The following is a 24,457-nucleotide window of genomic DNA, read 5'->3' as shown; positions in this document are numbered from 1 at the left end:
GTAACCCAAATAGCTTTAACTTGGTGGGAATATACAGGAACTTAGAATAAACATATATCAATACAACTATCTTAACTAACTACAAAAATCTTCATAAAGCTTAAAGCAGCAACAAGCATGAAATAATCCAAAGTTTCCTAATAAAATAAACAACTCCGACTTGACAAAATACAGCGAATTAATACAGGAAGGTGATATAACGATGAGTAATGATCCCGAATCATTACTCATCGTGGAAACTTCACAACAGACCTCAAGTAACGTGGGCTCAGTTCCTTCCTACTTTGATTTTAATTCCCAAATAAAATTAAACTTCCATATTCAAAAATAAGACTGGACCACTGAGAACAAATCCAGTTTGAGCTGTGAGGTGATTATTGTTAATATTATTATTACTATACCTCCAAAAAATATACAATTTTCCTTCCACTCAACTTTCCAATATTCTGCCTGTAGGCCGCCGTCATCATTAGCAATAAGCTTGCAGGGCTTACCCATATTTTTTATTATTGGTCTTATACACTGAATTTTGGATTTTCATTAGCTATGAGCGATTATTATCAAAATGACCACATATAAACATGTGGTGAGATTTTAAATAAATTACAAAAATAAATTAGATTTTAATGTCTTCAGATGTAGATTTAAACTAGTTTGGCTATCAGAGGAGAAAACAATGGCAAACAAAAGATCTGGTGATCAGAAGGAAATGCTTTCGTTTCACAGTTAAGTGTCCTACTTTACCGCAATTAAAAACAGGCTTAAACACGCAATTACCTGAATAGTGTGTTTAGTAAAAAGAAAGAAAACGTATGTTTTAAGATGAGAATAAAACAGCATCAAAGTTCTCCGTTGGTTGTTGACTCACCTCTGCTGGAGCGTTGTCACCACCATCCTCTATAAGTAATCTGGTGTTTTCCCCAAGAACTTTTCAGACTAAAAATAAACCAGTGACTAATCATGTGTGTAGGTTTATAAAAATAACTCGTTTCCTATGAGCAAATTATTCCAGTCAGCGTCTCTTTTATCAGCATTTTTATCTGCATCACTGCAAAAACACACAATCTTATCAACTATTTTTAGTCTAGTTTGAAGCACAAATATCTTAGTTCACTCAAAATAAGACAAAACTAACTTAGGAATAAATTTTCACCAAGATGTAGGAGCTTGTTTTAAGTTACTAATTTCTTAATATTGATTAAAAAGTACTTGTTTCACTTACTACATGAGGAAAGTGTCTTGCTAAAGTGAATTTATCTGCCAATGTAACTAGTAATTTTTCATCAATAATAAATTGTTTACTCAAAACAAGCTCCTATATGTTGCTGAAAAGTTACTTGTAAGTTTGCTTTACTTATTTCCAGTGAAGATCTTTTGCATTAGAAACTAAACCAAAACACACTTGGCAACATTTTGTATTTTAGCAGTGATGTTTGATTCCAGCAGCACTAGTTTCTTTTGAGTAAATTATTCCAGTCAGCGTCTCTTTCTATCAGCGATTTTTATCAGCATCACTGCAAAAACACAAAATCTTACCAAGTATTTTTGTCTAGTTTCTAAAGCAAATATCTTAGCATATTTGAAATAAGACAAAACTAACTTAAAAGTAACTTTTTAGTAAGATATGGGAACTATTTTAAGTTAGAAACATCTAATATTTCTGAAAAAGTACTTGTTTTTTTGGTAAATTGTTTCACTTATAACATGGGGAAAATGTATTTTTATAAGAGAATTTATCCTCCAATGTAACTAGCACTTTTCATCAATATTAAGAAATTATTAACCTAAAATAAACTCCTATATCTTGCTGAAAAGTTACTTGTATGTTTACGTGAACTAAGATATTTGCTCTAGAAACCGGACCAAACACCACTTGGCAGGATTTTGTGGTTTTGCTGTGACGTTTGGCTCCAGCAGCAGTCAGGTGTCCTGCGTCAGGATTAGATGATTTCATTGTGTTTAAGCATCAGAAGCCCCGCCCTCTCTGCTTCCCTGCTGCTTTGGTATGTCTCCGCGTCACGAGTTTGTGTAGCAATCGAAAAGAGGAAGAAAGCCCAGACAGGCTGCGTGAAGCCACAGCCTCCTGTGATGTCACATCATGTCATGTTAGATCCTGTAACGACGCGCGGAGATCGGGTAGGACTGGTTCAGTCGCATTCTGACCACCTTCCTCCCTCCTCCTGGCTTTAAAGTCTTTGTTTTCCACCTGTTTGCAGCTCTTCCTCAGATGGTCTTCCTCTCTCGGAGTCGTCATGGATTACTCCAAACCGTTCTCGGAGCTCAACGAGCGACTGAGGCCTCGGCTGGCCTCCAGCGACCTGCTTCACTCCTCCCTGTGCAGACTGGAGGAGAGGAAAGCCACATCATACACACCGAACGTCCTCCCGGCAGAACCAGAACCACAGATGGACCCAGAGGAACCAGAAGAAGATCTGATCTGCAGCAGGACCGATGAGGGGCTTTGCTCTGATCTGATGCCTTTCATCAACTCCTACTTCAACTTTGACCAGAATGTAAAAGACGAGGATGAGGCCAGCGACAGCCGCAGCATCACTCAGTCCGAGGAGACGGACAGTCCAAGCGAGCTGCCGTCAGAGGAGGCGATGGACTCTTTAAAGGCCGGAACCGGGTCGGGACCGAGAGACAGCCCCTTCCAGAGGTTCTACGCCGACAAAACCTTACCGGACCTGATCAGCACCGGCAGGCCGCTCAGCAGGCGCAGGACGCTGACACACGTCTCCGATACGGTGAGGCATCAAACTCATCTTCATTTATAGCTTTAGTTTATTTTGTTTGTGTGTATTTGAAATATGCTAATTTTCTTTTTATCAACCAATCATGCTTATTTGTATATTTCAGCAGCAAGTTGGTTCAAGGTGCTTTACACAATAAAAACTCTAAATTACAAAGAAAACACCATAAAGTCGACCTTTGATCAGACATTACGCTTTATGTGAAAATGAGGCAGATACACTGCAAAAACACAAAATCTTACCAAGTATTTCTGGTCTAGTTTCTAGTGCAAATATCTTATTATACTTGCACAAAACTAACTTAGAAGTAACTTTTCAGCAAGAAACAGGAGCTTGTTTAAATAAATTATTTCTCAATATTGATTGTTGAAGTACTAGCTCCATTGGCAGATTATTTAAAATATCTTGTTATACATATTAATCTTCTATAATTAGTACTTTTTAATCATTATTAAGGAAAAATTTGCTTAAACCAAGCTCTTGCATATTGCTGAAAAGTTACTTGTAAGTTATTTTTTATCTTAAGTTAACTGTACTAAGATATTTGCAGTAGAAACTAGACAGAAATACTCATTAATATTTGATAATTTTGCAGTGCAGTCGCTGGAATAAACTCAGATTTATTCCTGCGCCTCTTCAATTAAGAATCAAGACATTTATTTTAAAGCTCAGTAGTTTTTTTAATTATCTTTTTACTTTATTCTACTATCTATTGTGTTTTATTGATTGTTTAATCTTATTTCACTCACAGTTGTGAAGAGCTGCAAATGTTCTATAATAACAATTATTATTAATATTGGAAAGGGATACCTGCTGCTGGAGGCTACTTGCTGCTACAGCCCTTTCATATTTTTCAGGAGTTTCACAAAATATTTAGAAAGTTTTAAAAAAACAGTGGTAAAACTCTGCAGTAAATATGATTTATTTTTGCATACAGGCAGGTTTCTAGAGATAAACCTGTAAAAAAACAAATTTCTGTTTAAAAATTGTTTTGTCCTTTATAAATCTATTTGCATATTGGTGTGTCTTCAGTGTATTACGGTACTAGTTTTTAGTGTTTATGAGCCAGCACAACTGCATTTTTCCACCCATAGTTTCACTCAGGCATCTAGATTAGCAGTTTCTGTTTACATATCGAGTTAAAATGTCAAGAAGTTGTATTTTTATTTTCATCCTCTTAGGCAATAATTGCCTGCATTCCTGACTAACATGCTTAAATTGAGTGTTGTTGTGTTGCTTGGTAGCTGAAAGAGGTCCGCAGGGAAGTGGAGCTTTCCCGCAGGAGGAGCATCAAGCTAAAGGCTCAGGTGGACAAACTGCAGGGAAGCTCCGGCTGGAGCCAGCACCGAGAGAGGGTGAGGCCCGTAGCCAAAGTCGGGACACGGCATACCTCTGCAAAGCTCTTTATAACGTCAGTTTGATCTTTATCGCAGGTCACAGACGAGGTTCTGTCGGTTCTAAGGCTGCTGCAGCCGCTGATAGCGTCAGAGTCCGGCCGACCCGAGCCGCGAGGCGGGGAGAACCGCCTGGACTCTGCCCTGGCGGAGCTGAAGAATGTGGCTCGACAGCTGGCAATCAGCCATACCGAGCAAGTAAGAGCCACACCCTGCGAACTTCTTCCTCTTGTTGGATTTATTCATTCTACTTAAAGTTTTCCATCACTAGAGTCAGTTTTTAAGCAATGTATAAATATTCCAACAATTATTATATTTTTGGAAGGGAAACTCCTAATAATAATTTCACACAATTCCGACTTTTTTTGTGAAATTGTATTCAGTTTTTGCCCTGGTTGATCCCACTTCCAAATACATGCGACATGTATGATCTCCCGAGGGAACATGCGCAGTAGAGGGCGCAATAACCACGTCGCGAGCTCAGTGTTTTCACCAACCGCCATTAAAAAGAAGAAGAAGAAGAAGAAGCGCTCAGTGTTTGCTGAAGTAAAGGTGTATGTTAATGGCAGAGCGTATCTTACAGTTTTGAACTTGATGTCCGACTGGATCCAGCACATTAACAACTTAATCCTCATTATTGTCCGCCATGGTTGTTGTTTTTCTTTCCGCTTGCGCGTATCAGGACGCAGAATAGTGATGTTTTGTCCACTATCAATGATGATCAGATTCAGGTCACATTAAGAAGGGAAAAAACCCGGATTTGGGTCACTTCAGACTGCAGTGTGAACATAACCTAATGTACCGTATTTTTCAGACTATAAGCCGCTACTTTTCCCCACACATTGAACCATACGGTTTATTGGCCCGTGTGGCTTTTTTGTGGATTTTTCTTCAACCGCCAGGGGGCTCTTTAGCAGAAAGTGAATCAATGGAAGTCAAAATTGGAAATCAAAGAAGAAAGTATGCTAGCAGCAGGCACGACAGAGAAATGTTTTCAAACTCATACCCCCTCATCATGGAAACAACACGAAGAAGTTCATATGATGCCGCTTTTAAGTTGAGGGCTATCGATCTGGCAGTACCGGTCGAAGGAATCCATGGTTCGGGGTTGGAGACGGAGGGCTGCGTCCTTAATAGTAGATATATCGGTTTGTGGAAAACCGAGAGCGGCGGAGATGCCAGCGGCTTATAGCTCGGTGCGGCTTATATATATGTACGGTCCCATTTTATTAAAAAAAAAAAAAAAAAGCCTTGTGGGTGCGGCTTAAAGCATAGAGGTGCGCTCTATAGGCCGGAAAATACTGTAATCTTAAATCATTTGCAGCCTGTAACAGATTTTCATCATTCAGCTCTATCCTTCTTTCTGTTAACTCAGTTTCCATGTATCTGTTAGGAAAAGCTTCCCCACAGGATGACGCTGCTGCTACCATGTTTCATATTTGGGGGTGGTCTGTATAGGTTATACAATACTGTTTATATTTTCCAAAAAGTTACTTTGTAGTCTACTGCTTCCTTTCCCCCTTGAAGACTAGCATTCCCACGGCACTATGGTGCTGTTGTGGGCTTGGTGCTCAGTTAATTGTTTATTTTTTGCTACACAAAGGGTTTTACATTAAGGTGAAAATGTTTATGTTTGGCCTAACCTGACTTTCTTGGTCCCCCTCACAACAAATTAACTACACAGATGTTTGTGTTTGCAACATGACAAAATGTGAAACGAATTAATACTTTTGCTAGTTTCACCTGCATTCCTTTAGTTTCAGTTGATTTCAGTCGGCATGTCGCTCACAAGAGTTTAGTCTCGGCTCATTTCTGAGAAACGAATGAGCTGAGACAAAAGTGGAGACTTGTTTACACAGAAAACTGCCTTTTTTGTACATTTCTTAAAACATCAATGGTGGAACCAACAGAATAAAAAAATAGGAGCTCAGAAGAGATTTCGTGTAAAAAAAAAAACAAAACAACCATAAGAAATCTTTGGCTCTTATTCCTTTAAATAAGTGATTAAGATCCAACTTATTTAAGGATGGTTTCACTTTTATAAAGATAAAAGATAACTATCCGTTTTGGCAGGGCACCAAAGTCGTCATATCCTCAAAGTTTCCCCTGAAGCTTCTTCTGTCATTTGAGAGGATCGCGTGATCTGGTGAAGCATTGTTCACTGAAAAATGCATCGCTGAGATGAGGACTCCACCCAGGGGCGCTCAGCTATGTGGTCTGACAAGTTCACATCTAAAAGTATCTGAGATTCTTGTTTCTCTGCGTCAATTATTAAAGAGAAAATTATAAACTGGGTTATCATTTCACTCCCAACTAGTAATGCAAGTTGTCGACAATCTAAAGTTAATTGCTCCTATCAATCAACTAACAAATAACTGAGAAGCGGCCATTTTCTTAAAAACCCAGTTTTCTTTTTTTTGACAAGAGTTGATTGTCTTTCTATGACGCCGTATTATTTAGGGACGTTGTACACAAAAACAAGGAAGAGTTCATTTACGCCAAAAATCTCAGAAATGTTTTGGAAAAAACAAGGACATGTCTGAGATGAAACAGAAATTTTGAGCATAATCTCAGACATGTTCTAGAATAAAGATAAGTATTTTCAACATCAAAAATGTTTGCCTTTGGAAACTCAAATATTTCGAAATGTTTTTTCGAGAACATTTCTGAGATTAATCTCAAAATTGTTGAGATTTTTCTTGTAATTTTTACATTTTTGGAGCTTAGAAATTTTCTTGTTCTGGAAAATGTTGAATTTTTTTTGGCGGTAATGTACTTCTTTTTTTTTTGTATTCACAATGATCCTTATACATTGTCATATATTTCCATAACATAAAGGGCTATTTGATTCAAATAAAGTGTTACCATGTGATCTATATATGTTATGTGTTTTTTGTTGAATGTGTGAACTGGAGGAGGAATAGATGCAACTAATCCAAATGAGAAACAAGTAATTTAAACTGAACTGAGTTTATAATGCCTCTTGTGGTTGATTCTCCGTTCAGGATTCAAAACTTGGAGCAAGTGGAGCAGAGGAGAGTGCCGTCCTGCAGCAGGCTCTGAGGGACAGAGACGAGGCCATAGAGAAGTGAGTTCTCACACAAACTGTCGCACTACCTTTTGTTGTTTTTCCACAAATCAATACTTCTGGCAGAAAAGGGAAGCTGAAAGCTGTAAATCTATTCTAAGGAGTGATTCACTTCTTCTGTTTTTGCTGCACAGGAAGAAGGCGATGGAGGGCGAGGTGCTGCGGAGTAAGACCGAGATGATGGTGCTGAACAACCAGCTGCTGGAGGCAGCACAGAAACGTCTGGAGCTGTCGCTGGAGCTGGAGGCCTGGAAGGTAAACCGGAGACAGGTTCAATGTTCAGCAGAAGCAGAGGAAGGGTGTGTTCTTTGGCTAAACACAGAACTAAAGTCAACAGAGAGTAAAATGTGAAACTCGCCAAGAAAAGCTTGGAAATGTTGAACAGAAACAAACAGTGACACAGAAGATTTTAACCAAGGCCAGGTTAGGAGATGAATGACGCAGGCAGAAACTCCAATTAAAACTAATTTACATTGCAATGAGCATCTGTAACTCGTTAGCAGCAGCTGGTATTTGGCCTCAGGGTTTTGTTCTCCCTGTTTGCACTGAGCTTCCTGCACCATGTAGTAAAAACACACGACACTGAGCTGGGTCCGTAGCTTAAGCCAATTTACACCAAGAGATATTTTATGGACAGCTATTATATGAAATTAGGTATGGATTCATTTTTAATACCAAATAATGATATGAAATCATTACAACAGGACATTTTAACAAGACTCTGAGTTGCATTTCCAACTGATGGAACAGTATGGAGCTAAACTGAGGCCATAAAGTTTGTTCAAAAGAAAAAAAACTGAAATTGACAAAAAAAATGTTGAATCTGTTTTAACATTTTTTCAGTTTAAAAATCTTTTTTTTTCAGTGTCAAACTTTGAGTTTCAAAACTTTTTTCAGTTTCAATTTTTTTATTTCAGCTTTTTTTTGTTTTTTTGTTTTGAACAAACTTTATGGCCCCGATTTAGCTCCGTAGAGCAGCTGTTAAACCCTTTTAGATTTTGTCATGTTATAGCTCAAAACTTCTGTGTTTTTTATGGGATAGATCAAAATAAAGCAGAGTAAAATAGGACAGCACATTTATGGGAGTCAACTATTTTAAAAAAGGCTCATTAAATGCCAAGGATTAGATTTGCTTAGATTCTAAGCTTCTCTTTTTGCTCTTTGAGGCGTAAAACATTTACAGCTTTGTCCATTTTTCTATCATCAGTGAGTCAGTCTGCTGCTGGACCAGTTTAACATTCGTGCAGACTGTTTCAGTGAGAAAAACTTCACCAACATGCTCCCAAAACAGTATGAATAATTCAGATTTAATGGTATAAATGTGTAAATATTTTTTCTTTCAATACTTTTTAAATTAACATTAGTAATATGAGAATCTTGTCACTTATAAATAAGTTTTTATTCATCTTCTGCATGGTAGTTTGAGAAGAATCAAGAATATGTTTAGTCATTGTTTTTCATGTAGGTGTGTCTGAGTACACCCAGTTTGTTATTCATACACTAAAGAGTACAGCATTATCATTTGTTATTGATTATTGCCTTTACACTCATGCACTGAAAAAATATTTAACATAAAAAAACATTAAATGAGAAGATCCTCAATTTATATTTTACTTTCAAAAGCAAGGTAGACAAAAGAGTTATTTTAAACGTTTAACAAAATTTACCCCTCACAAAAAAACTACATCAATATGGGATTATGTTATTAAATTATAATTTAACATGGAAAATTTGAAACAAAGTGTTTTTCACTGTAATAAACGCGGTACTGTGCTTGACTTTGACAACCTTAACGTGTAGATGTGACTGTATTCATGTCTATGGATGTGATGTGGAGTTCGGTATGTTTCGGTTCAGTCATAAAAATAAAAAGAGGCGAAATAAACACCTCTACTATCTGACAGATGTTAGAGCAGTTGTTTAAGTTGGCTAACCAACCACCGCTGTGTTAGCTTAGCTAATAGCAGCGGTCGCTAATCTACCACAGCGATCACTTATTAATAATTGCAAAATATACATCAAGCCTAAAAACATGAAACTGTAATGTTCTGTTCTTTGTGTTGGAAATTTTTAAGTGTTTTTTTAAGTGTTGAATCTAGAAACTTAAAGCATCGTTGTTGTCAGTTGCTATGGCAACGGGTCTGCGCGTAATGTAGCCGACACAGAAAGCGAGGAGAAAAAAGTGGTTTTGAGTTGTTCTTTAACAATTTTTTGCGCTATTTTTAAAAAATCTTTGCTGTGGTATACTGCACTAAATTCATACCAATATCTTCAAGTTTTATTTAGTTAATTGAATTGCTACGGATAGCGTGTCAAAGGATAATCTTTTTGCCCTCCGCCGTTATGCGCATGTGCAAAATTTCCGGCCCCATAGAATCAACGTTTCTTATTAAAGTTTTACAGAAGCAAACAACCTCTTTATACAAAAGGCACGTATATGATTGGCTCCTAACCTTTTTTTTCTCCCGGCTCTCCTCAGGAGGACTTTCAGCGTCTCCTCCAGCAGCAGGTGCTGAGCCAGCAGCTGGCAGAGCAGCAGGCCCAGAATAAGTCTTCTCGCAAGGGCCTGCTGCGGAGAAACAAGCAGCCTCCCCTCCAGCGGCCGGTCAACTTCTTGTACACGTCACCTGCACCTCCCACCACCAACTCCAACCAGATCTTTGTGAACAAATCTGCCAGTTCTCCTCCTCTAACTCCCAGCATCAATGCTACTCCGCTCGCTTCTTCTCCCAACGGCGGGACGCGCACCTGGCGGGACAAGCTGAGGAAGAGCAGGCCTCGCCTCGGGTATCAGGACGCAGCCGAGCAGGAGAAGGAGTGGGGCAGGGCAGACGATGGCTTCCAGGCGGTTTCGCTCGACTGAAGCCGTCAGGACATTTAATAGACTGGATCTTCCTAAAGACTCATGAATTAAAAACATGCTGCTTATTGTTCGTTTGACTGGTCACAATGATGGGAGTCCAGTTTGACACCAGAAAGCCGGTCTCACATGAATCTGCTGAGCTTTTAGTTTGGATGTGACTCAGGTTTGAAGAGGAGACATTCTCCAGTCCAGCAATAGAGAAATATTTAGTAAGTAGTTATATTTACTCGGTCTTGCTCTAGTTGCATGTCGGGATTCTTGAATTGTTGTGAGCAGAAACCAAGTTAACTATTATGAGAGAAACAAGGACATATTTTTCTCCAGTCCTGTTTATCAAACAGTAAAGGAATATATTCACAACGTGCTACAACCTATTAGAAATGCTAACAACGTCTGATACTTTTCACAGAGTTTTAGTTGCACAATTAATCTGAATTTATTTTTTCCAACTCAAAATCACAAAAACAACAAACCACGTAAACTACAAACTAAAGCATTGAGGATGTTGTTTCAGCCTTCGTTATTTATTGATAATGTAAGTAGAGGTTGTGCTACGCCGTGTTGGTGTGTTTGTAAAAAAGGGTTTCACTATTATGACCATTTTATGGTTTCTGAATAAAAGCAACTATTCTTCTATTTTATTAACAAATGTGTATTTTCTTAATGATGTAATTTTGATCAAAATTACAGAACTAAATAAAAATGCTTAAAAATACTTTCATACTTTGTGGTTTAAGCAATAAAAAGTTATATTTATTGCTTGTCAAGTCCAATGAAATGGCCGATTGTGACCCGTGTCTTAAATAACTCAGAGCCACCTGGTGCTCAAATAAATTTTTATTAGAAGATCACATTTCAGTGAAGCAGACTATGAGCAGATTTGATAAATTATTGCTTATTGAAGCAAGTAAGTTGGAAATGAAAGACAAAAATCAGTTTTCATGAAACGGCTTCCAAACATCTCTGTGCTTCTTCTGACTTCATTTTAAAAAAATGTATGATGCTGAAAGTTACCAAGTCTTCCCTCTGCAATAGCATACACACTGAAGGGTGTTGTTAGCTTCAAGTATGGTGTATTCACAGACCAGAAGAGAATTGGATTCCTAAGTGTCTGACTTTTCTGTCAAACTGAAGTAAAAAAAAAACCAAAATTTTAATTTCCAGATAATTTTGTCAAAACCAATAGTATTTAAAAAGATTTAAGCAGCTCGATAATGAATTTTCTGTTGGAAAACATGTTTTGCACCTTGGCTCTGTTGCTATTTAAAACATTACTGAATACTGCAACATGTAAAGAACCTAAAAGTACAGTTACAACTTGGTGTAAATAAATACATTTTTACTGAAAAGCTCAACATTTTTACAGGTTTTAGACATTTTATTGTATAATATCTCCAGCAACTTATATATATTTATATATAATCCACTTCTATATGGATCTAGTGAACATTTAAAATTTATATGTTTCCATTATTTAGAATAAGTGCCTCCACTGTGCGAACATGTTGAACAAACAAAGATGTACACAGCACAGAAAGGTAACAGCTGAAAAGGCATGCTCATAGTGTCAGAATACAATCCCGACCAAATCATTACAGTCTTCAAACATGTTGGCGGACAGCTCTCCTTTTAAATGTTTTTTTTAAACTACAAAATCTGCATTCAAATGTCCCCCCGACAATCTCTTAAATTGTGCCACAACACAAATCCATCCTGTGGGAGGAGGATTTAATCGTTGAGGTTTATAAAAATAATTTAAATCAGTATAATTTAATTTAATCTGAGTTTTTTTTAGTCTTTTTCTCTATTCAAACGAACATAAAACACTGATTGTAGTAAACATTTAGTGCTTTAAATGTTAATTCATACAGACCTGGCAACCCAGCTGCCAATCTAAAAGTCTACTAAACATCGTTATAGAATCTTATTAAAGTTTTACAGAAGCAAACGACCTCTTGACAAAAGAGGCTCATACAAATAAATGAACAACACCCTGCTTATTCTCACATGTGGCAGTTTCACTACTGGAGCAAACTCATCGACCCCGAGGAGACTGAAATTAAATCAAAACCACTATGATTGCGAACCTACATACGTCGCTGCAGCATATATACTTGGTGATATACTCTCTTAGCCTTGTGCCTTATTCATAACGATAACTGGAATATACGGGCAGTAAACAGGGAAAACACTGACCAACTACAGAGACACAACAATGTCACCACGGCTTGTCGCCAGACACAAAGGAAAAATGAAGACCGAGCGTTTCGAGTTGCAGCCTGAGAGAATCAGGAAAGAGTTTGTGTTAATACTGCATTGAAAAAGTTCCAGCTTGAATCCAGTAGATAATAAATATGTTGGCATAAAAATATAACCAGCGCTCTCAAAGGGGTTGTTTTTATAACGACTTAACCGACTAGCATCGGACATTCTTAATGAACCACAAAGTTACAGTACTGACCAGTTGGGTCCAAAACCTCCTCAGATACAGTTTTTATTTTACCGCAGTGCTACTTTAACTCACATCCGCAAACACAGAAACACTTCCTTCACAATCCTGACATAAATACAGCAGCTCTCACAAATCTGCACATAACCAACTCATTTCGAATTTTAATGCAACTTTTGTTTGATGTAATAATCAAGTGTGCATACGTGAATCACTTTTTGACTGAATTTCAGCGTTTAGCTTTCTATCAATTATAGTAAAACTGGTGAACCTGAAGTCAAGTTAAGCTAATTTTTATCCATTAGCCTAAAAAGGTTCTTATATGAAGATGGTGTTCAGAGAAAAATCCACATTATATGACAAGCATGGCACTAGGAAGACAGTCTGAAATAATCAGAAAAGTTTGCAAAGATAAAAGCCAGGCTGATAAGACAGAAATGAAGGACCGGTAGACCGGTTTCTACGATTCGCTGCATCCTCTGAGTTAAAGATTAAATTAAAAAAAGAAAGAAAGGAAGGTGCATTTTATTAATAAAACTTTGGTTTAAGAAATAAAAATTTAATTTCAGGGCTACGATTTCATACGATAGGTTTGGCACAAACCAACACTATAACTATAGTGAAACATGGCAGTGGCAGCATCATGGCATGGGGTTACTTCTCTTCATATTAAAGAAATTCTGAACATCAGTGAGTTTTGGGCTGTGAAGGAGCGATGGTATGGTTAAGTCAAGACGAGGGGTTGTGAGTCTTTCTAACGCAGACTAAAAGCTGAAATTAAATCAAAAAGTGCTTCAATTTGTTTTAATTTTTTGACTTTCATTTGTGTCCCGATAAATGTTTAAAATGATTTATTACACTGCAAAAACAACATTTTGCCAAGTATGTCTAGTTCCTCGTGAAAATATCATAGTTCAATTGAAATAAGACAAAACTGACTTAGAAGTAACTTAGCAAGATATAGCAGCTCGTTTTAAGTCAATTATTTCATAACAACGATGAAAAATGTTAAGGAATAATTTCACTTATAATAAGATATTTTTCCCACAATCTACAAGTATAAGTAGTACTTTTTCCATCAATATTTAAATCATTTTTAACTTAAAACAAGCTAACTTAGTTAGTTTTGTTTTATTTCAAGTGTAGAAACGAGACCAAACATACTTGGTAAGATTTTGTGTTTTTGCAGTGCATCCTTTCATGGCTTTCTAAATAAGGTGCGTAAACTTTTGCGATTCACTGTATATGAACATAAAGACAGTACAGTGCAAATGACAGTTTCTTTGGATTAGTACATTACTTCCAAAAACAGCCCCATGATGTTAAACGGATCTATAAACGGGTCAACTGAAACGTATCTACAAGCTGGATAATCTACAACCACTAATAAATTAAAATCCTTTACACCAGAACGACTAATGGCTTTAAAAGTAAGAACTGACTGCTGCAAAAGAGAGCGGGTTTGGTCCTGTTATCTCGAATATTAGGATCGTTATCGACTCCGCTCCACGCTCAGAGGCGCTGTAGAAAGTCTGCAGGCGCGGCCGCAGGCGGCTAAGACTGGAGGAAGGAGATGATGGAGCTGATGAAGTCCAGAGGCTTGTCAGCGTGAATCCAGTGGCTCGCGTCTGGGATGTACTGGATGTCGGCGTTGGGGAACAGCCGTTGGATCTCTGGGTAATCGTCGGAGCTGCAAACAGCAGCGGAAAGAAAAGCTCAAAGACGGTCGTAAATAAGGAGCAATTAATTTGACTAACAACTTTAGTTTCACACTATTTAAAGTTTAGCAGAGTTAAAGTGTTACAGTTTGAAAACTACAAAAATGTTCAATTATTAGTGTAAATAAACCCAAATTATGCTCCTTATTTGTTTGTATCCCCTTTTTAGTGCTTATTGTTGCTACTTTGTTTTATTTATATAATATATGGTTAATTTTATTGATTTGATGCTTTTATTTTGATAGGACAACTTCTGCTGTATTTTTTTATCGAAGTTGTAACAGTGTTGATCAAATGTATCTTATCAGCAGCCCCCTTGATAGAGGCACAAGATATTTTGTAAAATATTTATTTTTATGAAATATTTATTTACTTTATAAAATAAAAATACATATTTTTTATTTTAAATTGATTAATTATTATTTTTTCTTACTTTTATGGCTTGTCTTAGTTTATAATCAGATATAATAGCAAAAAAATTATCCTGACTAAATTCAAATTATACCTATAACGCTATTACATTTAAAGATGAGCTAAAATTACCAAAGTTTGTAAATGCAGAACAGATTTTTCCAACTCCTGTGCAATGGCTCCAATCAAAAGAAAATGTCTCTAATAACGAACCAGAGCAAAATGCTGACAGCATATTATGAAAGCATAAGATCAAATGTCTATTTTCAAGCCTCATCACCACTGGAAGATGAATGTTTCTGTGATGTTTTCTACCTGATATAAGCAGAACTGGCTCCGCCCAGAAACAGCGTTGGCCCCTCGTAGACGGTGTCCAGTCTGGGGAAACTCATGATTTCCTCCAGGTGAGCTGCGATGGCCTCCAGGTTGACCCTCCAGGAGTAATGTCCGTTCTCCTCCACCAGGTTGGTCAGCAGGAACTGGCGCACAGAGTGCTCCTGTGCAGGGACGAAGGGAGGAAATTACATTTTGTTATTAGAGGGGACAAAGTAAAGTACAACACAAAGTTTTAACAAAACATAAAACTGAGTTTGTCCAGAGACTTTTACTCACCCAAATCAGCTTTCATTCTTTCTTAAACTTGGCTTAATACAGCGAGTGTTTTGAAAGAAAGTGACCTAAATCCTGTTCTAATTACTGAAAATAAATGTATTCAGTCGAGCCCAAAAGAAGCTGAAAACTAAATCTATTTCTTTTAAACGTGCAAAATCTACTACGGCGTATTAGGATAACTGTAGGGGGAAAAAGTGGTACATTTCTGCCAAAAACCTCTGAAGTTTTGAGAGTAATCTCAGACATTTTCTAGAGAAAACAAGGACATTATTTACTGGGAACAATAAAATGTTATTTTTAGATTAGTATCAGAAATTTTCTACAAAAAAACACTAGGAAATGTCTGAATTTCAAACGTCGAACATTTTATTTAAAATGTTTTATTTTTTTCTAGAAAATTTCCACGTTTTCTAAAAAAAATCCTGAGATTAATCACAAAACTTCTGAGATTTGGCAGAAATTAAAATTTTTTCTCTATCTACAATGACCCCGACATATTGAGAAAAGTAAATAAAAAAGCGCTAAATTTCTGCCAAAAAACTCACAAATTTTGAGAGTAATCTCAGGAATTTTCAAAAAAAAAAATCAGTAATACGTAATAATAAGTAATGCAATTCCTCAAATATTGATTTACTGTAGTCTCCCACAAGTTATACATCCTTTAGATATTTTGTATGCACAGATGTAAATCAATAAACAAATATTGACTGCACTGCACAAAATAATAATAAATAACGGCGACAGTGTGGTTGTCGCTTAACTGCACATCTAAATAGGAGATTTTTCTCAATAATAAAATACTGAAGTTCATCAAACTAACAAAACCAAAACAAGGTTTTAAAAAAAGCAACTGGACTTCAGTTCTTGTATTTAAGTTGCTTTGTTTTTAAACCTTTTTTGGTTTTTCCTTCATCTGTGTAAAACTTACCTGTGACTCGTGTAACCTGCCTGACTCTCCCTCTCTCTCTGCTTCCAGCTCTGTTCTCTGTTCGTTTGCCTAACAACAGTATGACGAAACAACTTCATAAAAACTTTAGCCATTTGTGTTTTAGAAAACAGTATTCACTTCCCTTTCAAAATACAAATTTCTTCTTACATACCTGCCCTTTTCCTGCACTGAAAAATAATCAGTTTTATTGTTTTTTTTCTGCTGCATTTATTGTCATGGCAGGCTAATAAAAATACAAACACACTGCATGTTACAAGCACAGTAGGAGAGAAGAAGCATAAAGTACTTAAATTGAAGTTATTACTCATAGCAGTATTAAATTAATTGTATTAGTTAGTTTAAAGGGGGAGTATTATGTAAAATCAAATGTTAAAATGTTGGGTGACACTTTATTTGAAGGAGTGTAAATGAGACTGATATGAAGTGTCATTAAGTAAATAATTCATAAAAAGGCGCAACTTTGATTTATTTGGTAAATAAAGATATTTTAACGCAAAGTTTCATGAACATTTCCATTAAAATTCAATGAAAAGTGTCATTGTTTACCAAATGACACTTAATAAACAGTCGTGAGGACTCCTTCATGTTTGACAGCATCATGTCTGTTTTAAATAAAGTGTTACCAAATGTTGTAAACCTAAAAGTTTTACAAAATAAATAAATTAACTAAAACAGTCATATTAAATAAATTAGAATATAACAAAACTTAAGCAAGTATTAAACACTCTTATGAATGAAACAATAAGTCGGGGGAGGGAACAAATCTGCACTTTTTCCAGGGTTTTCGCCTGTGGGATGAACATGTTCAATGATGAATACTGAACGGTGTTAGAGTGAAATGAACGTAAAGAAGCGGCGGCTCTAACCTTCACTAAGCTCCGCAGCTGATCCTCAGCCATCCGCCTGGCGGTGGAGCGAGGGATGTCGGTGGAGATCTTCATCTCCTGCATGGCCTGGATGTAGAAGCGGAAGTTGGTGCGTGTGGTGGTTTGGGCCGGACTGATGTCCACCACCACCAGCCGTTCCACCAAACTGGGCTGCAAACAACAACAAAGAAAGGCTGAGCTGTGGACAAGCCTGTCGCAATTAAAATAAACTTGATCATTTCCTTTCTGATTACTAATGTTCTCTTAGACATTATAATCCATTGTATTTGTGGTTTCGGTTGTGCCTTTAATTTATTGTTTTTGGTTCTCGTGTTTTATTCTAACATGAATTGTTTGTTTGCTGCAAAAGTCTAATTTATTGGTCTTTCAAAAGGCAAACTTGAATTATTTTCAAGATAACATCCATATAATACCTGAAAATGGTCTCAAAACAACAATATTACTGTTTATCGCAAAAATTACTGGGACAAAATTTGTTATTGTGACAGGTCTGGCCGGGATGAAAAACAAGAATCTCAGCTTTGAAGGACTTGATTAGAAGTTTAAAATACCAACGTCTAAGTTTTAGGAAGTTAGGACTGACTAACCTAGTGAATAAATAAGTTAATAAGCAAATAAGTAAAGCAAATGTAATTAAGTGAGCAAGTCAGTAAAGTAGGTTAAGTAAGGAAAGTAATTAACTTTATTTATTATGTTTAACAAATTGAACTAGGAAGTCTTTACAGTATAAGAAACTTTAAAACAAGTAAGTTCTAAATAAAAAGATGAAGATTAAAAGTGATACCAGAATCCTCTACAACACACATGTCAAACTGAAGGCCCGGGGGCCAAATCTGGCCCACCATGTCGTCTATGTGGCCCAGAGGGACAAGTAAATAGAACGTTGAAAACAACCGTTGTATGCTTAAATAATATTTTATCAATGAAATGAAAGCAGTTTTCAATGGAAGAGAATTTGGGCCACAGAAAAAAAAAATCAGAATTTCTTCTCAGAATTCTGGCTTTTTCCCTCAGAATATTATTCTGATTTTAGTTTTTTAAGATGAAAAGCCAGAATTGTGAGAAAAAAGTCAAAATTCTGAGAAAAATTCTGAGTTAAAATTCTCAGAATTCTGACTTTTGACCTCACAAGATTAAAGTCAGAATTCTTGGATTTTTCCGTGGCCATAATCTTGTTCTGTTGTTTTCTCAGGTCTTCTGGCAAATTACATCAATGTTTGGTTTTATTTAACTTTAAGGACTCATCAAGTAGAGCGGCGGATATTTATTCATATTTTAGAGGTTTATTAATGAGTTTTAAGGACATTCATAATCTTGATATGACCCAAAATAAAATTAGTTTGACATCCTTGCCTTACAAACTCATTTATAAGCTAAAACTGTTCACACTGTTAGCAGATGTGATTCTGATAGGAGACACCCCTGAAGTAATGAATAAAAAAAAGATACCAGATAATTCAAGTGTTGTAACCCAAATTAAATATTCAATTTCATTTACATGTGAACTTTGCTGTGTCATTATCTCATGATAAAAATGAGCCAGTGCCTGAATCCTCCCTGACCTAAAAGGTCGGTGCGGATGGCAGCGTCGCCTCGTCACACGCTGACATTTAGGGGTCGCCCACCTGTGTCAGAGCGGTTGTCATGGCGGTCTTCCCGCCCATGCTGTGGCCGATGAGGACGCACTTCTCGATGTGCAGCTGGCTGAGGAGATGTTTCAAATCGGCGGCCATCGCTTCATAGGTCAGCTCCGGGATGTGAGGGCTGTTACCGTGGTTACGGGCATCTACAGTCAACACCTGACTGGACAAAGGACAGGTAAGACACTTGGAATGGGGGAAAAGGAGGCAACAGAGCGAATTTTCTCAGCCCTGACGTCACCAACAAAAGAGGTGTTGTGGCAAACGTATTCAAGTTGAGCCAAGCAGGTGTCATTTATCAGCCGAGAGGCGGTATCAAATGACTGCAGCCAGCACACGTCCAATTTCTCTAAAAAGAGCTATTGACGAGCGGCTGCGGACAAACGCAAGCGCACAATGACTAACTGTTCCAGACGTAACAACAGACGGGTGTGAAGTCTTCATCAATGCGTTACCTTTCGGCCTGTGCGCTGCACCAAGGACTTGGCGATCGAGTGGAAGTTGGATTTACTGCCGAAGAGGCCGTGGAGAAACACCAGGGGAGTGCTCTCTCCCTTACCGTCGAACACGTCATAAGTCAAGCTGACAGGACTGAGGGGGAGAAAAACACATTCAAGTTGAGGAAAGTTGATAAATTATCAATAGTCACAGATTCTGATGACAAAAACAATCTGAGTATCTTTGTTTTGTCCATGGTACAACGGAGAATGTACCATTTAAACAGAGCGCCACAAGATGTTGTGCAATACTACTTTCAAATCAATAGATAATCTTTGAGTAAATTACTTTGCTTCCATCTGCTGGTGCAGCACAGATATTCACATCATTAACCTTTATTGTTAAAATTACTGTTGTGACAATAAAATATCACAAGATCAGAGGATTTCTACATGAGAGTAGCAAATTTATTTTAAAAGTTAGGGCAGTTATTACTACCCCAGCCTAATTTTCTTTTTATAATATAGATAGAACTCAAGTTTTTGTCATACATTCAGTAATAATAAATGATCTATCTATCTATCTATCTATCTATCTATCTATCTATCTATCTATCTATCTATCTATCTATCTACGTGAAACGATATTATTTTTACTCAGAATCTCCCAGCATGTCTAACAGGATCCCTGCTGTTACTTAAAACAAATATCTGCAAGAATGCAACTTTAAAAAAAAAAGAGGTCAGTGCTGATTTTTTTTTAAGTTCTAGTCAATGTTTAAAAAGGAGCTTTTCATATATTTTTTTAATATTTAACCTGAGCAGTTAGCTTGGTCACATATTTTCTTTCTACAACCAAGAGATAATTGATAAACGTATAATATGAAAATCACACAGATCATCCACAGGCCAAAACATGCAGATATAGCAAGAATCTTAAAATGTATTCAAAATCTTTCAGACAAACGAACAAAATATTTGCAACCGATTTCTAAGGCACAAATTCTAAGAGTATGGAGGTTAAAATTAAAATCTTTATAACAAAAGTATTTGAAATCCTGTAATGTAGCTGAGATGCTAACTTGGTGTTCATGTACATTAGCATTTAGATTTCAGGACATAGCTTCAGAAATTCTGATTTAATTTAGTTTTGCCACTAGCTTTAGATTTGAAGCTGCTATATAAAAAACGATTCTTGTTAAATTTGCTAAAATGTATGAATGATATTTATAACTGTTAATGCTTTAAAGACATCACAAGGTGACAGACGGTACCGGTTAAATAATGGAGTGGTTTAAATCAACAGCAACACCAACATCGCGCCATAATTTCCACTCAGAAACACCGCGGTACCAGCACCGAGCCCGGGCTGGTGGAGGACACCTGTTAGCCGGGAAGCTAGCGGGGATACCTGGATGAGCTGGCTGTCCGGACCGGGGGACCCGCATCCACCTGTCCGGCGAGCAAACGGCAAGACGGCCGGATGCTCAGCAGTCCTCTGTGAACCAGGCGACACAAAGCAATCATGGCAGCATAAGTTCGGTTACTGAACGGTCCACAAACAACATGTGCCTTTGAGAGCGGCCGCAGTGACAGCACAGAGCCGGGGAGAGAGCATTCAGAGCGGCCCCGGAGGTCGACAACAGAGAGAACCCCCACCAGTCCGTCAACAGCTGACAGTGCGTGATGACGTAGGAGGGGGAACGTTTTACCCTGGGCTCAGTCTGTCAGGCACGGAGTTCGTTCCATTGAGATACACATCGATGGTTTCTTCATTTCAAATTCAGTTCAATTAAATTTAAAAATGCTTTATTGATCCCAAAGGCAGATTAAATGTTGTTGTAAGTCATATTATTTGTCAAGCTTCTTTAAAGTATTGTTGTAGAGGCTGATAGCGGTGAGCAGGCAGGAGCTCCTGTAGCAGTCTGTATTACATTACAATTTGAAGAAGCCTCCACCAGAGGGCAGTGTTTTACGATGAAAGTCTCATGAAGACAGAGCTCTGGGTGGTTGATTTATGTAAAATCAGTTTGTTGTCCAGATGAAGATGGAGGTATTTATTTACTGCAAATAAATAAATCTTACCAAGTATTTTTGTTCTATTTAGTGCAAATATATTAGTACATTTGAAAGAAGGCAAAACTAATTTACAAGTAAGTTTTCTGCTGTGAATTTCTGGTTTCTCAAAAAAAAAGAAGAAAATTTTGGTTTTGGCCCTTCTCCAAAACCAGAAATTCACCTCCATGTCCCAAGTACCTAGATGTGTATTGTAATCTATGGAAAACCTATCTACAAACTGTTAAAACGCTGGTTCAATCAGCAGCTTGGACTCTCATCTTTGCTTTTGTCAATAGCTCAGTAATTGTTGTTGTTAATTATAATCATATTTTATATCGTAATAATATATTTCATATATATTAAGCTTAGAAGTTATCTTTCCATTAAGATATCTGATGTATAAATAAATGTAAAATTAAATATAGTGAAATTATGCTGGGAAAGGTGGGAATTTATATCTCTGAAACAAAAAATGTCGATGAATCGTAGTTATGATTTGAATTGTTAATCTTAAGTTGAATTTATGTCATATTAAGAAGTGTTTAATTTTCAAAATATTTAAAAACTCCCTGGTTTTTCCGTGACATTAGTTTACCATGGAGTTTGTTGGCGTATTTAAACCACTTGGTGTCACTATAGTTTTATATTAATCTGCTGCACCAGAGCCAGGGCCTCACTGCAAGAAGACAAAGGTTAAAATGGCATTTTCACCTATTTTTTTTAAGATTCAGATTCATTTAAGTCATCCGTGAAGCGTGTTTCTTTATTCTGCAAGCCTGGTTGTCACATTAAGTCCATAAAAAACAAAATGATCAGTCTAAAATGACTGAGAGGATGGCCTGTGCTGCCACTAAACATTTGTTGCTATAGGCGACGTGTCTTCAGGGATGAAGCATGCTGTAAATCGTCACCATGGTGATGATATGGACCCGAACAAGGTGTCAAATCTCACCGAGCGACGAAAAAGGAAGGGCAACATCCTGCTTATCGCTCAAAAGTTTACTATTAAAAAGAGTTTCAAGACAAAATAAATAAAGGGCAAATGTCCGATCAGTAGTAAATACAAACATTTTCCTGTATCTGAGATAGCTTAGCATTCTGAATGCAAGCTGATTCCCTTGGAGTTAAGAAAAAGTTGCCAAATTTAGTGCTTAACAAAAAAACAACTAAAAGCTTTGTGAAACACTGAATATGACTTTAAAAAAGGTTTGTTTGTTGGAATCTCCCCCCAGTAGGAACCGTTTTGATCAATGGATATCAGGACCCTGCAAAGCTATTTTCTGTGATGCTAGTTTTTTTTTTTTTTTTTTTTGTCATATTCATTAAAAAAAAGAAAATATTTGAATGAATCCTCTCTGCATTTGATCATATCGAGTTGTAAATCTTAACTACTTTAATTCAACAAGCCTGAACTGGATAATTGTGTCCTGAATAGATTATTTAAAACCCAATTTGAGATTTATTAAACCTTTACTCCAGTAGTGAAAACACAGAAAATGGAGCATTTCTAATACTTTTTGGCCTCAATGCCGCCTTCTCTAAGCAACAGGCTGATCGAACGTTGACTAAACTGTTCTGAAAAGTAACAAGGATTTCTGAAATCTTTATGGAAACCAAAACCTGGGGCTGAAATCTCATCTTGTTTTTCTGAACCCATCATTGCGTATTGTCTTGTAAGTTGATCTTATGGTTTAGGGGATACATTTTAATAAATAAAATGAGATTGACTTGCAAAACTCCTGAAAAAGACACTTTTATGTTTACTTTTTACATTTTGAATTCACGATTTTCTGTCCAGTACATTTGTAAGCAAACATATTATTTCAAATTAAAGTGGTTAGATATAATTGTTGATTCTAATTTTATTTAGCTTAGTTTATCAGTTAAATCTGAAGCAAAAATTTCAAGCAGACATGCACTTTATGACTTTTTCTTCCCATTTGATCAAAATTAAGTACATTAATTATGTCTCATATGTTAGCGCTTAATCTTTTTTATAGTTGACAGGATGTGTATCATTATTGTACGTAGATATGTAGACAGAATGTTAACTAATTAAGTCATAAAGTACAGTGCAAAGCTCCATAAGAATATCTAACATTATCAAGATTAGGATCAAATACAGCTGAAAGCTCTGCCATAAAAACAAAGGTTATCAAGAATCAAGCAACAAAAGATGGCTATCAGATACAGAGTGCCTGAAAAATTATTCATAAACTGTGAATAGTTTGTGGTGTGTCTACATTTGAACACACCACAAAACAACATGTATGTGAAGTACAAGGGGGAAATATTTAATACATCGTTTCATTTTAGGCCATATCAAAAATCTGAATGTTCTTAAAGGGCCGGTTGTGCCAGAAAATATTGATAAAACCCATTAAACTGTTAATATATCAATAAATAGCTTCCCTCAGGTCTTTAGTTTGACACATGATCGAAAACGTAAAGAGAAGAGAATCCAGAAGAACAGGAATAAAGAAGTCCAAAGTATGTATTAAAACTTGAAAATGTATGTTTGCTCTTCATCCAATCTGAGTGATCTGAACTATTTAGAAAAGGTCAAAATTTATGTCCCAAATTGTAGCTTTGATAGGCGGCTCTACAAAGCTACACTCAAAAAAATTAAAACCACAAATAATTTTTCCTTTGCATTACTTTGGCATTTTCAAGCATCTTCTGTTGAATTTCGAACACTTTGTCATAACACAGCATGTTTAAAGTGCACCATAATTACACCTGCTGCTGATAGTTTATCACAACATTTCTATCCATCAGCGGATCGCTGACGTTTCGCTCCGACACGAAAATATTGGACGTCAGCCAATAATCTTGTTTGTGTCACCTGTCGAGATCACCTGTTTCTCTACTTCTTTTTCCATCTTTGTTCCATGGAAAGAGAAGTGGACATGCAAATGTGGCATTTGAGTGATTTTTTTTCCTATTGTCATGCTGCTCTTCCTCTTTATCTCCAGATGAAGGTCATACTGAGAGGAAAAAACAAGTTGCATAAGGAAGTACACAGCAGTGTGAAAATATAAAATGGATTTAGATTAATGTGTGTTAAAAAGAAAATAATTATTGCAACTTATTCACAGTTTGGTCAAATTCCACTTTGAGACCCGGCTCAGTCAGATTACAGCAGGATCATATGTATTATTTTGTCTGCATTATGTGTGTCTGCCTGTAAAGTTGTAA

General features: G+C 36.7%; 2 protein-coding genes across 3 annotated transcripts; one reads left to right on the top strand and one right to left on the bottom strand.

Annotated features, from left to right (window-relative positions):
* The first annotated feature begins 1,843 nt into the window (after nucleotides 1-1,843).
* bicdl2l (bicaudal-D-related protein 2-like) lies at nucleotides 1,844-10,813 on the top strand. Its single transcript, XM_028031292.1, has 7 exons — nucleotides 1,844-2,136; nucleotides 2,217-2,747; nucleotides 3,998-4,108; nucleotides 4,187-4,345; nucleotides 7,153-7,235; nucleotides 7,370-7,490; nucleotides 9,715-10,813. Exons 1-7 carry the CDS (start codon nucleotides 1,945-1,947, stop codon nucleotides 10,096-10,098), a joined length of 1,581 nt encoding a protein of 526 aa, XP_027887093.1. The 5' UTR covers nucleotides 1,844-1,944; the 3' UTR covers nucleotides 10,099-10,813.
* Nucleotides 10,814-12,562: 1,749 nt separating this feature from the next.
* Nucleotides 12,563-20,883, bottom strand: abhd11 (abhydrolase domain containing 11). Of its 2 annotated transcripts, XM_028031295.1 has the most exons (7): nucleotides 20,613-20,883; nucleotides 19,220-19,355; nucleotides 18,750-18,927; nucleotides 17,104-17,274; nucleotides 16,217-16,285; nucleotides 14,992-15,173; nucleotides 12,563-14,237 (listed from the first exon to the last, which is right to left on the bottom strand). In XM_028031295.1, the coding sequence occupies exons 2-7, from the start codon at nucleotides 19,336-19,338 to the stop codon at nucleotides 14,102-14,104; spliced, it is 855 nt and encodes a 284-aa protein (XP_027887096.1). In that variant the 5' UTR covers nucleotides 19,339-19,355; nucleotides 20,613-20,883; the 3' UTR covers nucleotides 12,563-14,101. The 2 variants fall into 2 exon arrangements, with proteins under 2 accessions (XP_027887096.1, XP_027887095.1); XM_028031294.1 differs by lacking the exon at nucleotides 16,217-16,285 and having other exon boundaries at nucleotides 18,750-18,923; nucleotides 20,613-20,880.
* Between the last annotated feature and the right edge of the window lie 3,574 nt (nucleotides 20,884-24,457).

Source organism: Xiphophorus couchianus, chromosome 11, assembly GCF_001444195.1.
Source record: "Xiphophorus couchianus chromosome 11, X_couchianus-1.0, whole genome shotgun sequence".
Taxonomy (NCBI): Eukaryota; Metazoa; Chordata; class Actinopteri; order Cyprinodontiformes; family Poeciliidae; genus Xiphophorus; species Xiphophorus couchianus.
Note: the sequence above shows the minus strand (reverse complement) of the source record. Positions and strands in the feature narration are given on the sequence as shown.